Source organism: Microcaecilia unicolor, chromosome 5, assembly GCF_901765095.1.
Source record: "Microcaecilia unicolor chromosome 5, aMicUni1.1, whole genome shotgun sequence".
Taxonomy (NCBI): Eukaryota; Metazoa; Chordata; class Amphibia; order Gymnophiona; family Siphonopidae; genus Microcaecilia; species Microcaecilia unicolor.
The window spans coordinates 253,273,656-253,289,291 of record NC_044035.1 but is presented as its reverse complement, the minus strand read 5'-3'; the positions used below and the strand labels follow the sequence as shown (position 1 = coordinate 253,289,291).

The following is a 15,636-nucleotide window of genomic DNA, read 5'->3' as shown; positions in this document are numbered from 1 at the left end:
CCTTTTAGTTCTTCTCGTGCTGTTTTTCCTTTTATGGATATTTTCTGGCAGTGTTCCACTCACTTATACCCATATATTCCTGTGGAATGCTTCTGGTATCTGTACACCTGTATGCGTGATTTTCTATTCCTGCTGAATTTCGTTTATTTTCTAGCACTCAACTTGGTGCAGCTTCTTTCTTTACTCCTGGCTTGCAGGCCGCTATTAATGCTAAATGGCTTCATAAAATTTGATATGACCTGTTGCAATTTATTAATTTAGAATACAGTATGTGAACTTCTGCTCATCCTGTTGATTTTTCTGCTGATGCTTGGTTTTCAGGTTTGTGTCCTTGTGTAAGAAATATGCCAACATAGTTTTAATTGTTCATGGACCCACTTTTACTCATACCATACCCTTAGACATATCATTCTCTCCTGCAACCCGTTTTTGTCCTCTTAAATTATATCTTTTCTTTTTAATTTGTGTTTTTTAGCCCATACATCCCTTGTGACCTTTTCTCTTTGAGGCACTTCCAGAACTGGCTCTGAAGAACCCAGTCCTCCACTTGTGTGTGTGTGCTCCGTGTGTGTGTGAAAGGTCTCATGCTCCTCGCTTTTCAGCCTTTCAAGAGGGAAATGTATATTCCTTTCTATGCTAGTAGGCCTGTTACAAAAGCCATTACATTGCTCTGTTTGGCTCTCACAAGTTAGCCTAATAAGTTAGCATCTTTGTAAACATACAGTGCTTTCTCAGGACTGAGGAATGACACTTCAAGGATACAAGTTTGGCTGGAGCTGAGACTATGCCTTTCATATAAGGTGGATATAACCTTGGGATGTGGTGAGATACAGTGGAGGATACAGTGAGCCTAAAGAATATTTCAGTCTTGGGGAAAAAGGACACAAGGGGATTGTTAGTTTGCTATGTGACTAACTGCACGCAGAACTGATAAGTAATTAGCCAATGGCCACCGACTGTGCAAGTGCAAATGCATCAGGAGAGACTGATATGATACAGGAACAATCCATATAGGGCACAGGCTACTTTCTGTTTTTAGCTTAGGAGAAATCACATGATTTAGGAGAAACGAAACTTACAAAGGGTATTTATGTGATGGCTGGGAAAGTGTTAGCTGAGCACTCTTTGTTATTCAGGATTTGCATCTTGCTTTGCTGTATGACAACTTGCTCCAGAGAGGACAATTACTTTGTATTGGGCTTAGTGATATACCAATAAAGATAATTACTGGTTGCGCCTATATCTAAGTCTAAATTGCCTCTCATTTTTTTCAGCCCATGAGGCTGAAGTGTTTCCCCTCCCAAGGGACAGGGCTAACAGAAGAATATGAACAGAAACTTGGCACAGAACCAAACACTCATCATAACAACTTTTTCAGGCACATCAGAACCTGAAAATCTGTGAAGTAATCTTGGGGGAAGTTAGATCATCAAGGAACGAAAGGGGCACTCAATGAAGACAAGGCTCCAACCCTATGGAAATCATTACATTTTGAGATGTGGGCTGAACTATCCTTCATAAAGTTTAAAACAGGTGTGAAAACCTTTCACTAAGGCCTTTTCTACATAAACGGTGTACTGCTTAGGCAGACTGCTTAACACAACTCTTTGTTTGTACGTTCTATGGATGTACTATGATTGTTTCTTTGTCTTTCACTTTCCACTTCCTATTTATGCATTGGAGATCCTGTCTTAATTTTGTCGGTACATCATTTTGACATGGCAACATTAAAGACTATATAGCAAAACCATAACAATAAATGATAGTAGAGAGACTGAATTCTTTGCTTCATTTTTTTTTTTTTTTTTTACTGAAGATTTAACATTTATCTGTACCAGAAATGATTTTCAAGTACGACAATATGGAGGAACTGAAAAATCTCAGTAAAGCTAAAGATCACTGTGAACATGAAAGACGTACTGAGCCAAACTGACAAATAAAAGAGTAAATCACCTGGACCAGATGGGTGGGTATGCATCCCAAGGTACTGAAAGAAATCAAACATGAAATCGCTGATCTGCTGTTAGTGATCTGTAACCTGTCTTTAAAACAATCCATAGTACCAGAAGATTGGAGGGTGGCCAATATAACACCAATTTTTAAAAAGGGTTTCAGGGGTGATCCAGGAAATTACAGGTCAGTAAGCCTGACTTCAGTGCCGGGCAAAATAGTGGAAACTATTATAAAGAATAAAATTACGGAACACAAACATGGTTTAACAGGACAGAGTCAAAATAGAATCTGCCAAGGGAAGTCCTGCCTCAACAATCTGATACACTTCTTTGAAGGCATGAATAAACACGTGGATAAAGATGAGCCAGTTGATGTAATGTATCTAGATTTCCAGAAAGCTTTTGACAAAGTCTCTCAAAGACTCTTGAAAAAACTAAAAAGCAATGAGATAGGAGGCAGGGATGCTAAGCCCCACCAGCCAATAAATGGACTGCCACCACTCCCCGCTGCTTGTTTCTGGCTCTGAACAGTATGCTGAGACTTCTCTCACATACACAAGTCGTCCCAGCCTGCTGCTCAGAGCTGGAAACAAGGAGCAGAGAGCAGAAGCAGTCTATTTACTTGGTAGGCAGGGCTCAGCATAGTAAAAGAGAATTCAGGAGAGGGCCTGAGTCCACATTTTGAAAGCCAGTTGTTAAAGTAGCCATGGGGGGGGGGGGGGGGGGGGGTCCTACTTTAACTGGCTCCCAAAATTCTTGAAAATTTAACAAACGGCTCTCGCGAACCTGTGAGAGCCCGCTCCAGCACACCACTGGCTACATCATATTCATGTGGCTCACTGAACGACATCTCCATAATAGCTACAATGTTCAAGTCCATTAGGGCTCTGAGATCAGGAACTTTGTTGGCGAGACTGTGAGCCTTTGTGCTCATAGCCTTCCAATTTATGGATGGCTTTCTCGTATTTTGAACAGTTTTTAGTCTAATCTACTTTCCCCATCTTATTTTCTTCACTACTGTTAATGCTTTTATTGGGGGTGGCATCCTGAACTTGCTCTCTTCCATTAGCCACCCCCTTCCTCTAGCTTCTTTTTCCCAAAAACGTGTTTTATTGAAATCCAAGATCAACAAGACAATGATATAATATACAACAGAAACGATATAATATACGACTGATTTCTGACATCAAAATCAACCAATAATTTCACAGTCATCGTCCCCTCAAACCAAACCACCTCTTCTACTCCCTACCTCTAGTTTAAACACCTATCCACATAATGATTCAACTTTTCAGTTAAGATCCTTTTCCTACCACAGAAAGATGTAATCCATTACAGTATAGCCTCCTGCTATACCATAGACTGCTTCAGCTGCCTATATATCTGACACCTTCTCATTTACATTAGATTTAGAGTCAAGTATTAAAGCTGGCTGTGCGATGCAGTCTCTTTTCTCCCTTACCATGAACAGATACAACTTCTGAAAATGTTACAGTATTAACAATGCATTTAAGTCTTAATCCCAAAATTTGGAAGTCACTGTGCACTGAAGAGGTGCTTTTTCTAGTCAGGTCATTTCTTCCGAGATGGCTAACAATAGATTTTAACATCATTGCTCTCTTCTCCAATTTCACTTCAATTTGGTTTATGTTCCTGCTGGAAAAGAATCCTGGGAAGCATTTAACCTTTTGTTGTCACTTGAATTGTGTTCTCAAGTTAATGCCTCTAATGGCGGCATATCCCATCAAGAAATGTTTTTGGTTTTCATGGTAAGATTAACAAAGAAAATGAAATGCACACACGTTACTGCTAAGAGCCAGCCAAGCTCAGAGTTGGGGCAGTGAGGGACATGATAGGGAAAACATGCAGAGTACACTACATGGAATAATTTTTAACCTCTCTGCATGTATATCTGTGCTCTTTTGGTGTAGGTGTCTGATCAGGAGGATTGAAGAAGGGTGGTTTGAAAGGAACAATTCCCCAACAGCTGTGTTTCAGTGTATTAATGTTTCTATGCAGCAAATGTTGAAACTCTCTCATTCCCTTACACTTTAAGACAGTTATGTCCCTGGGAAGACATTTTTAACCCTTTATGTATTCTCTCTTTCCAACATTCCATTAGGTTTGAAGGCATAATGAGAGGAGAAATGATGTCTTTCCTGATAATTTTCTTTTCTTTAGTCAGAAACACTATTCTGAACCAATGGGTGTTATCCCCTTCCTACCAGAAGGTGGAAGTAGAGAAAACGGAATTCTGTTAGTGATATCACCAGCATAAGCTGTGGTTCCCTCTGGAACAATCCTGTATACATCTGCCCAAGCAGCAGAAGGCCCCCTCTGTTACACACCCATGCCCCATCAACCACTGCAGCTGCAATGATAATCAAGCGAGCAAAACATCACTGAGTGACACTCACTAACCTGCATATACCAGGATATAGCCACATCACAGGAACCCAGTATGGCTGCCAATCACAATTTCTTCCTTTTTGGGGGTTTTTTTTTAGCACTGAAAAAGAAGCACAGAGCACACCCAGAGATCCGGGCCAAGGTCTTCCAAGGGTGGGACTTCAGAACAGTGTTGCTGACTAAAGAAAATAAAATTAATCAAGTAAAATATAATTTCTCCTTTATTAGCATCAGTTCCACTGTTCTGAACCAATGGGATGTACTCTAATGGGCAGGGGAAGACAACCCCCCCCCCCCCCCACGAATGACAGCTCAAAGACCAAATGGGCTCTGGCCAGCATGCTGGAGTGCTCAGTAAAGGAATGATGTGACAACCAAGTCACCACCCTACAGATCTCCTCAGGGGATACCACCTGGGCCTTCACCCAGGAACAGCCCGAGCAGGCTATGAACCCCTGAGGCACCAGGACCTTGATGATCAAAAGTAAATGCGGGCGCTGTAGGGGTATTTTCCTGCTACCTCACCTTTGCTGGTCTGGTACCTATACAAGCCTGAACCATTCTTTTATAACCAATATAGATTCTATAGCCTGTGCCCTGAATACATCCGTAACCATCAGAAACCAGTTTTTCTAAAAAGGAAAATTACTGCTTGGCATACCATGATGACTTCATCCAAAGACATGTTGTTTACTGCAAACTAGTCTCTAGTTATCTCCTGGAAAGAGCGGAGGAGCTTACCTCACAAAGACCATGGCTCCAAGTTTTTAATGAGAATTAAGAGAGAGGTGTACTGCCGTCAAATAACAGTTCCTTTGCTAATAACAAGGCCTCTCTTCATGACCATGAATTCTGCTGGACAGAATTACACTGTTTTTTGATTAGTCCATAGGCGTCATCTGACCCAGAAAGATGCCCATGTTGGACTGAAGAGGAAGAAGAGAAAAGAGACGAACAGAAGACCTGTTGGTGAAAAGATGGCTCTGTGAGGAGAGACTAATTTTCCTAAACACCAGTGAACTGTAAAAGCTAACAAAGACAGTTCCGCAGCAACACTGAGGCCTTGTCCAAAAGATTGTGAGCGGTATATAAAGTCAAGACCTTGGACTTTATTCCTGGACTGAGATAGGACTCATAGGGAAAGTCTGCTAGAGTCTCAATGGTGGAATCCAATTCTTCATTCACTGAAAATCTGCAATTCGGACTGCAGGGTGAGATAACAGGATTTACTACCTATAAACGTCTTCTAGTCAGAACCATAAGACATTCTAGTAGTCTCTCTCCTAGAAGTCAGGATTTGAGATATTTTATCAGTTCCGAGGGAATGCAATTAAAGTTTCCTCTCTAATGTCTACTTTAAATCTTCAATAGAATATTTGATTGGAGGAAAACACTTCAGATGCTCGGCTTTCACTGAATAAATTTTCTTCAATGTGAGTGCCATGCGAGCTTCTTCATTAGTCAAAATCCTCCGTCTAATTATTAAAGTTTTAAGTAATTTAACGCTGTTTATGTTCATTTACCATGCATATGAATTTAAATATATCTGTGAGCACTTATCTTTATTGTGGCTTTAGTACTTGGGTATGATCTACAGAGAGCCTCTGTTTCACCAAAGCTTCTTCAGGAGCTCAACCCGTAGCCAGAGCTGCTCCTCTGTCCAGCGACCACTTATGTGGTTGCAGGACTTGATTCACTTTGTCTACTAGCATGTTATTCTCTCCTATCAGGTACACGGGGCTCCGAAGGTCATCCAATGTGAGATGGTCCAATTCCACATCATTATTCTCCCAAGCTGAAGAGCCCTAAACTGATTAGTCTCTTTCTATTCCATTTATTAATTTTGTTTCTCTTCTCTTAACCTTCTCTGCTTCCATTATATCTTCTGTGACATGCAGTGATCAAAACTGCATACAAAACTCAAGTACAAGAGGCTTGAGGAACCCAAGTCTCCCCAACCCAAATTATGACCTTCCAACTCTGTGGCTGATTCCTGGTACAGGAGCAGTGATAAACAAGAAAAGAAGAACAAAAAACACATTCTTTATGCACATCTCTGCTGGTTCTGTCAGTCTCACCCTCTCTGACAAACTTACTATTTTGGAGGGGGAAAGAACAGACAGTGTCAGCAATGGTATGCTTAAAACAGCTATATGCCCCTTTACTTTAGTATTGGGTTTTTTTTTTTTTGCCGCCACTGCTGGGAAGCAGCAGCGGTGGAGGCGTGGTCAACCAGATGTGGAGTGGAGATATGGGGGAAGGGGAGTACTATGACAGAGGGAGGCTATTGGATACGGGATGGAAAGAGGCAGAGGTGTTGGATGGAAGGGGGCTATGAGACAGAGAGAGATGAGATGAGATGCTGGATAAAAAGAGGTTTGAGAGAGGATATAGTTGGTGAAAGACTGACAAAATGAAAGAATAGGAAGCTGAGGTAAGGGAAAGAGATTGAAAATAGATGAAGTAAAATAAAAGAAGGGAGGGAAACTGAATAGAAAGAATGAATGAAATCTGAGTGGAAAGAGGCAAAAAATGAAATAGAAAAAAGCTGAAAGATTAGTGTCTGAGATGTAGTGAAGAAAGTGAAGAAGAAAGGAGAGAGGAAAAAAATGCAATGAATTCCTGTATTGAATAAGAACTCCGGCAAGAGTTAAGACAAACGAAAGCAGAAACCAGAGACTGTAAACAACATAATTAGAAAAATTAAATGGCAGATGACAAAAGTAGAAAAAAAATGATATTTTTAATTTAGGTTTTAATTAGCATTATTTCCTACCCCTTACCCTCCTTCCTTATAATTATAACATTTGTAACCAAGTTTCCTAATGTGTTGTTCCATTACGCTTCTATTTTTCTATACACTTTTGTTTCTTGTACTATCCACTGTAAATCACTTAGATTTTGTGATTTGTGGTATTATGACATTTATACCCCATATTTTTCCGCACAATTTTGAGTTCAGTGTGGCTAACAAGCTAAAAAGAAGTTACTATAAAAAATGAAGCAAAATACATAATCCAACACTTATCAATAAGGAAATAATCGTAAATATATTAAGAATTCAACAATAAAGCATAATGGGAAGAATGGAAGAGGGGAGATTAGATATTAAATAAAGTTGAATCTTGAACCTTAAAAGTCTTAGAGGGTCTACACAGACCATCCAAAACAGGCTCTCCATCCGTGGGCTCTTTTTGCATTGCTACAGAAATACAGAAAGCCAAGGAGCTCTGGCAAATCAAGGAGGCGAGTTCCTCCTCGCAAAACATTCTGACTACAGGAGAATCTTTATCTTCCTCACGAGAGAAGGTAAGCACTGCTAGGAGTGAGCCCCCTTTGTCTACATCCTCCTCATCCCACCAAGGACAAAGTAATTAGGACTCACTTACGATCTAATCCCTTAACTGGTCACCCTGGTTCATTTACATGCATAGGTTCCAAGACATTTGGAAATATGAAGGCACTCCTACATAGCCAGCAGCCCAATCTCAAAACTCCTACAGCATTTTCCTAAAACAGTCAGAGCAGCCGGCACCACCTGGGGTCCTAGACCTCCAGAGGAATCCACCCTGGCTCCTCCTGGTTTCTCACTCTTCAGGAGAAGGAAAGGACTACAGTAGCCTCCAGATGTGCTGTCCCCTAAAGATCCCAGACCATGAAGGATTTTGGCATTCTGGCACAAAGGTAAAATTATGTCTTACCTGATAATTTTCTTTCCATTAGTCCCTCAGATCAATCCAGAGACTTTGGGTTATGCCCCTCCTCTAGCAGGTTAGATAGAGAGAACTCAGAAGTTTGCTACAATAGAGCATGTGCAGCCAGCCTCACTTCAGTATAACGATACCAGAGCAGTACGAACCATAGAACACTCTCCTGTCTCTGCAAAAGCAGCATAAACTTGGAAGAAACTCTCCGAGCTTCTATAACTTAGAAATGTAAATATAAACACACCCTAACAGAGACAAAGGAACATGAACAGAACCGACTGAAGTATACTGAATCCGATCAGAGATTACAAAAGCGAATTCCAGAGAGGGGCTCTGGATCGATCTGAGGGACTAATGGAAAGAAAATTATCAGGTAAGACATAATTTTACTTTCCATAGCATCCCCAGATCAATCCAGAGACTTGTGGGATGTACCAAAGCAATCCTCATCAAGGGTGGGACCGGACTACTCCGGCCGCCAACACAGAAGTCCCAACAAGCGCCTCTCGACGCGCAACATCAAGATGGCAATGCATAACAAAGGCATGCCAAGACAACCAAGACGCTGCTTAACAAATGTCATCCGACACCAGACGACACTCCGCAAAAGAAGAGGCCTGAACCCTCTTGGAGAGTGCCCGAATGCGAATAGGGAAAGAATCCCCCAACAACAGGTAAGCCGACACAATAGCCTCCCTAAGCCACTGATCGCCCGTGGCCTTAGAGGCCATGTTCGCTTTCTTATGACCTGCGACAAGCACAAAAAGATGATCTGCTTTCTAAACGAATTAGTCGCCTCCAAATAACACATCAGAGGTCCCCTAACGTCTAAACCCCATAGAGCTCGAAAATTGTGAGGGACATCCTCTTGCTTGAAGGATGGATGGCAACACCACTCCCTGGTTAACGTGAAAACACGTGACTACCTTAGAAACCAAGGACGGCCCCCTTCGAATTGTCACTCCCGCCTCCGAAAAAATGGAGAAAGGGGCTCTGCACGAAAGGGCCTGAAGCTCAAACACCCGCCTGGCTGAAGCCATTGCCACCAGAAACACAGTCTTCAACTTGAAAACATTCAAGATCTTTACTCAGGGGCTCGAAAGGAGACCGCCGAAACGCCCTAAGGACCAGGTTCAAATTCTAATCCGGCACCACCGGAACCCAAGGAGGTCTGAGATGCCCTACACTGTGAAGAAAACGAACGAACTCCGGAAGAGGCACTAAGGAGTGGCTCCCCGAACGACCCCTCCAGGAAGCCAATGCCGCTAACTGACCCTTTAAAGTACTTAGCGACAGTTCCTTAACCATCACTTCCTGCAAAAAGGCCAGAACGGACCCAAGAGGGTCTTATTGAGGGGAAATGCCTGCCAAGGAACCCCAAGCCACAAACGACCTCCACACTCCAACATACGCAGTAGAAGTGGAACATTTGTGCACCTGTAACAGGGTCCCAAAAACCGCCTCCGGCTATCCTGGACACCTCAGACACGACCGTAAAAAGGCAAGGCCATAAGCCCAAATGGAGCATGATCTTTCATGACTATCGGCTACTGATGGATAAGACCCGGCCAGTGAGACTGGTGGAACAGCTCGTCGATCAGGAGGTGAATCAAGCCCGCATACCAAGGACATCTGAGCCAGTCCAGCGCAATTAGTATTACCGGACCCGGAAGACGAGAAATTTCCCTACTACTTGACCATCGGCTATGGAGGAAAGACATATAGAAGCTCCAACGGCCACGGCTGAAGAATAGCGTCTATTCCTTTGGACTCAAACTCTCTGCCTCTTTAACTGTTGTTGCTCACAGCTTTATTAGTAGTAACAGTGGGATTTGAACCGTCTACCTCTGCATTACAAGACCAGTGCTGTCACCACTTGGTCACAGCTGCACTTTGCTGAAGAACCGGGTCACCTTGGGATTGTAGAATCAAGCCATGAAATCCATCACCTGAGTCTGCCAGCGATCCGAAATCTGGCTGACAGCCGGCGGAGAGAGCTCCCACTACCCGGCATCCAAGCGAATGCGACTGAAAAAGTTGGCCTGTACACTTAGCACTCCCGCTATGTGAGCCACCGACAACCAAACTCGATGCTTCTCTGCCCCAAGAGACAGCACGGACGCCTCTTCTGCCAGTGGAGCACTTCGAGTTCCGCCCTGCCGAATGACGTATGCTACCGCCGTCGCATTGTCGCAGAGTACTCGGACTGGTTGAACTCAACAACATCTCGAAAGCTAGGAGCGCCAACCGAAACGCCCGAAGTTCCATGAGATTGAACTGTAACCTGGACTCCGAGGGGGACCAACTCCCCTGAGCTGAGTGGCCGAGAACCACACGCCATTCTGACGCGGCGAGAGACATGCCTCGAGTCAGTATCCGACCTGAGCCAACACCGCAGAGCTAAAGAAGCTCGCGGTGTCCAGGGAAAACGAATCAAAGAACCTTGGAAAGGAAAGACCAACGGCTGAGTAGATACCACTGCAAAGGCCGCATGCGGCTCCGGGCCCAAGGAACAACCCCTGAACATAGTCCAACGCTGTTGAAGCCTTCAGCCGAATGAGGGAAGAAACCTGGCACAGCTTCGCCCGTCGCTGTTCCGGAAGAAAAATTCTGCCCTGACGGGTATCAGTCGTACTACCAGGTACACCAGAGACAGATGGTATAGCAGCATATGTCTGTAGTACCATTGCATGCTACAAAAAGCAAGCTACAGTGGGTTGTGAAGCCGCACCCCTAGAGCTCAGTGCTTACTCTCAGCTGATTGCAACCACTATTAAGCTATCTCTACACTGAAGTAGCTCCTGGGCCACTCCTTATGAAATTTAGGTACCCCATAAGAAGCAATTAGAGGTACCGGGAACGCTGCAGTACCAGGCAGCTGAGGCTAATATGCAAAAGTGTGGCCAGTATCAGTGTGCTAAGAGAGAGAGAGAGAAGAGCAAAATTTAAAACTGAGTTCTGAAAACTGTTCCAGTCATGTAAGAACTACTTGGCCAAGCAAGCCATAAGAGATAATGAAATAAAATATGCCCCACTGGAAATCTAGCTGAGCCCACAGTATCTAATAGGATGGAAAAATCAGCCTTGAACCTATAACCTTCAGGCTGAAAGGCCAGCAGCCCTCCTCAATAAAACTAGATTGATGTAAACAATACCCACAGAGCAAATGCCACCAGGGGAGCCCAGAGGGTGCAGGGTTACCAAGGAAACCGAGAGAAACCTGAGAGGCCTGCACTAGCCTCAAAATGTAACATTTCTCACAGAAACATCTAGTCAACAGCCTTAAGCCTGACTACTAAAACACTGTACTGCCATGTCTGAGAAAGGAGAAGAGTGGAAGAGTGAAAACCAAGGGTAGGATCCCTAATCCTGATCCCTTCCTCCCTTCCATTAAAGATGTACACACCCCCTGAACCTCCTCAAGGAGGGTCCAGAAATATTCTTACTGTAAACACCTCGAGAAGCACAGGCATCTCTACCAGGAGACTTTCAGAGGCAGTACCTTCCAAGCAGCAGCATAAGGCTCTCACTGTCAAGGCACAGCTGCAGGGGACTAAAGGGTCACCTACCTCGCCCCTGGAAAGCTGAGGAAGACTCAAAGCTGTGGAAAACCAATATGCAGAAACTGGAGTGCTCCACACTAGGTTCCCAATCACATTCCTGAAAGATCTACATATAAAACTGCCTGAATTTCAAGCACATCAGAACCCAGGGGAGCACTGGGGCCTCAGCAGTGCCATGTGGAGTGGCAATAAAGATGGAGCTATACTAGATTGTAAGCTCTTGAGCAGGGACTGTCTCTTTATGTCAGGCGTTCAGCGCTGTAAGTGTTTGGTAGCGCATACAAATGCTAATAATCAAGTGCGCACATACACCCAAGAACAGAATAGCCTCATGAACCTAACAGGATTCCGCCGGCATCCTAGTGTCTGACCAAATGGAAGCGCTAACCACAGAGGATATAAAATTAGCACTTACAATGCCTGTATAAAGAACGGAATCAGTTCTTCCCTTTAAAGAGCCTGGTCGCGGTGAGGTCAACTCCCTCACCCGCGGGCAACTCCCTCTGTTCAAGGTGCCCTGAAAAGGATTCCCCAGACCCTGGGACACCCTCTGAATCCATATGTCATCCCAGGGTTATTATGGAGGGCTAAGTGACTTGCTCACGGACAGAAGGAGCGGCAGAGGGAAACGAACCCAGACAGCCAGGTTCAAAGCTGGCTACTCCTCCACTCTACCAGCCCCTTAAACCCAACCGGGCCGTCTTAGGCGGCTTCTGTTCGAACTCAGAGCCCGAGGCAGCAGAGCCTCGAAAATGGCCGCCTCCTGCCCCTCTCCCTCAGAGCACAATAAAAACGCTTTGAGCAAAAGAGTACAAACTCCGGGGGAAATGCCCCCATAATAATAGCCTTTTCCGGGACAGAAATTGAGGCTTCTCTGTCGGAGGGAGCCCCAGCAGATCCCGCCGCCGCATCCTGAGACCGCGGTGCTAGCGAGAAAATGGCGCCAGCGGATCAACCGTTCCAGTCACAGACTTTCCCGCCAAGCGAGAAACGATCCCTTTTGGCGCCATGGTGCCCAACACGCGATCCCATGATCTGCACTATGACTCACTACCGTCGCGGAACAAAACTCACAGGGAAGCGACGTGCCACCGTGCCCCGCGCTTAACAGACTCCAACGGAACGGACAAAGCCCCAAAAGCCTTACCTTCTCCGCAGTCCCAGCCCTGCTCACGTTCCAATTAAGCTGAACAGAGAATTGTTCCAAGCGCCAAGCAAGCCAAAATGAGGCTGGAGAATCGTTCCATCTGGTTCTTTTTTTTTTTTTTTTTTTTTTAAGAGACAGGAGAGGAATACAGCCAAAATCCTCAACAGAATTTAAGTAGGCTGACAGGGGGAGAAGGGTAGGGACCTGGCACCACCAGGTGTATCCCAGAATGTGCTCCAGCACCTCAACCCCAGAGAAAGCTCAACACTACTACTACTACTACTCAGGCCACAGAGCTGCACTTTATGCTCCCTTCTACCTGCTAGATAGAGAGAATACTGAAGTGAGGCTGGTTGCACATGTAGCAAACTTCCGAGTTCTATCTAACCTGCTAGAGGAGGGGCATAACCTACAAGTCTCTGGATTGATCTGGGGACACTATGGAAATGGTTGCCATTCCTGTCAAAACTGGCTCTCCCGAGGCCAATGGAGAAGGTGCAGGAGGCTTCTGAAAACTGGCAAATTTGCATGTCAGTGCCTCTGGCACCACCATGGGGGTATCTGATGCTGAAATTGTGGTAGCAGAAGCCAACACAGCAGCTTCTACATGCCCCCCCCCCCCCCCCCCTGTGCCTGCCACCCAGCCCGGACTGCGTCTTCTAACCATTGAGGGAACTATGGGCCCATGATGATAGATTTAATCTACCCCGGTGACTTACTAGTTGTCCTCAGTCTGGGCCTGCCCCTCTGCTGCAACTGCCTGCCTATTAAGAAGCACCAATTAAGATCTAACTACAAGACAGGCTTTCCCTTCTCTCTCTCTTTTTTTTTTTTTTTTTTTTAATTTGAACACATTTTTTTTTTCTTTTACCTTTACTGTCTGCAATGCACCCCTGCCAGCTAGCCTCACAAGATGACCCTGGGCTGGAGCTTAGGGTTACAGAGGGTTGCACACCTCAAACTTGAGCAGGAGAAGATCTGTGGACTGATCCCTGAAAGCAAAAACTAGACCAAGGCTTGATCTCAAGAGCTGCAAGCCATGGACTAAACTGTAAGAAAGACAAGTTTATGGTTTATTGGGCTTGATATACTGCCTTCTGCACAAGCATCAAGGCTGTTTACAATAAAATATCATAAAATAAAAAATATTTGGAATGCCAATTTCTAGAAAATTAGACAAGTAGACAAATGGTGCAAACAAAACCCCAGCATGACAGAGGCTCACAAGTAATCTGGGAAGGCAAGCTACTCCAAAGGGGGAAAAAAAACCTGTTGCACCAGTCCAACCTGAACCATTTACTGGAAGCAGAGAAATACTGACAAGTTCCAGGCTGCACTATTCCCTAATTCTCTGCCTCCATCTGCTGGTAGGGTGACAAAACTTGTCAGTCTTTACTGGTTTAGCAGGCTGAAAAGGAATATAGTTCTGACTAGCTTTTAAAAGTTAAGTTAATCCAATAAAAAAGTATAATCTACAATTTAAGTTGACCCTTATTCCCATTCCTTCAATTTAATACTGTTAGAAACCTCTACCCCTCAACTATTTTGCTAGATGCTGTTAACTTTCGTGCCATCAACCAGCATATTGCTTCCCTTCACCAAACATATACCGATACCACAAGAATCTGGTTCAGTCCTTCTATTTACCTTCACGTAGATCATAGGGAGTGTCTGTTTGGCTCGACTATAATGTCTGGCAACTCTATATACTGTTTCAGGAACGTAGTCCAGCACCAGATTGAGGTACACTTCATCTTTCTAGAAAACAAATTCAAGCATGGACAGAATTAAGTACAATACTTAAGAATGACAGAAAAAATATAAATAAGGATGTCAAAGCCCCAACAAAGCTTACTATATCATACAATTCCTGATGTAGTAAAGAGGTGTGGATTCTTTGTTTTTACTCCAGAGGCATTCTAAACCTTATTTTCCTTAAAGAAAATTAAAAAAAAAAAATACAGGTCTGGCATTCAAAGGGAAATATCACTTAACTGGATATTTCCCTTAACCATGACTATCAGCTGATCTTCAGCAGCATTATCTGGACAGACCATCTCCAACCTATTCGGACAGTACTGGAGCAATACAGGGGTAGCTATCCTGTTACTGGTGATATTCAATCTGCTAGCAGGATAACTCAGTTACCTATCTGGATGGTGGACTGAATATCACCTGTATCTGGACAGCAGTGCTGTCACCGCTGAAACTGAATATTCAGCGCTGGCCAATATCCAGATATCAGTACAGAATTTCTATGTTTATTTCAACCAAGTCAGCCAGCATTTTAAAAAAACAAAAATGAGGCAGTATATAAACACATAGTGTGTGTTATCTGAGGACAGCAGGATAGAAATCTTTGCAGATGGATGATGTCAGATGATGGAGACCACATAGGAACTTTCCTCCAGCAGTGAAGACAGAATTTTTGAGAGTGCACAACCATGCATATGTGCCTATTCCTGTTTGCTACTGTCATGCAAGACTGGTCAATTACAAAGTTTATTAGACTATAACTCCTTGGGGAGGTGGGAGAGTTTGTGAGAATTTCTATCCTGCCGTCTTGAGAAAACATCTGATACAGCTGTTTTCACCAAAGCAAGAAGGAAAGTAATCACCATAGATGGGACTCTGCCTAGCTACATGCTACCTCCAACAGAAAAAGGAAATTAACACATCCAAAGGTACTGCACCAGTAACATGGTAAACGATGGTAGATAAAGAACCGCACAGTCCATCCAGTCTGCCCAACAAGGTGGCCAGAACTACTCCAGCTACTCTGCGCAGGCCCTAGCCACCTATGCTTAAATGTTGGTTATCAAGTTTCCACCATGTAACCATATAGGCAGTCAAACATG

At 44.0% G+C, this 15,636-nt stretch overlaps 1 protein-coding gene across 1 annotated transcript in view; it reads right to left on the bottom strand.

Annotated features, from left to right (window-relative positions):
- Nucleotides 1-15,636, bottom strand: part of GSK3B (glycogen synthase kinase 3 beta) — a 362,942-nt gene that overhangs the window by 113,759 nt on the left and 233,547 nt on the right. The window contains 1 exon segment of the mRNA XM_030203995.1: nucleotides 14,426-14,536. Coding sequence (XP_030059855.1) covers nucleotides 14,426-14,536 — 111 coding nt within the window.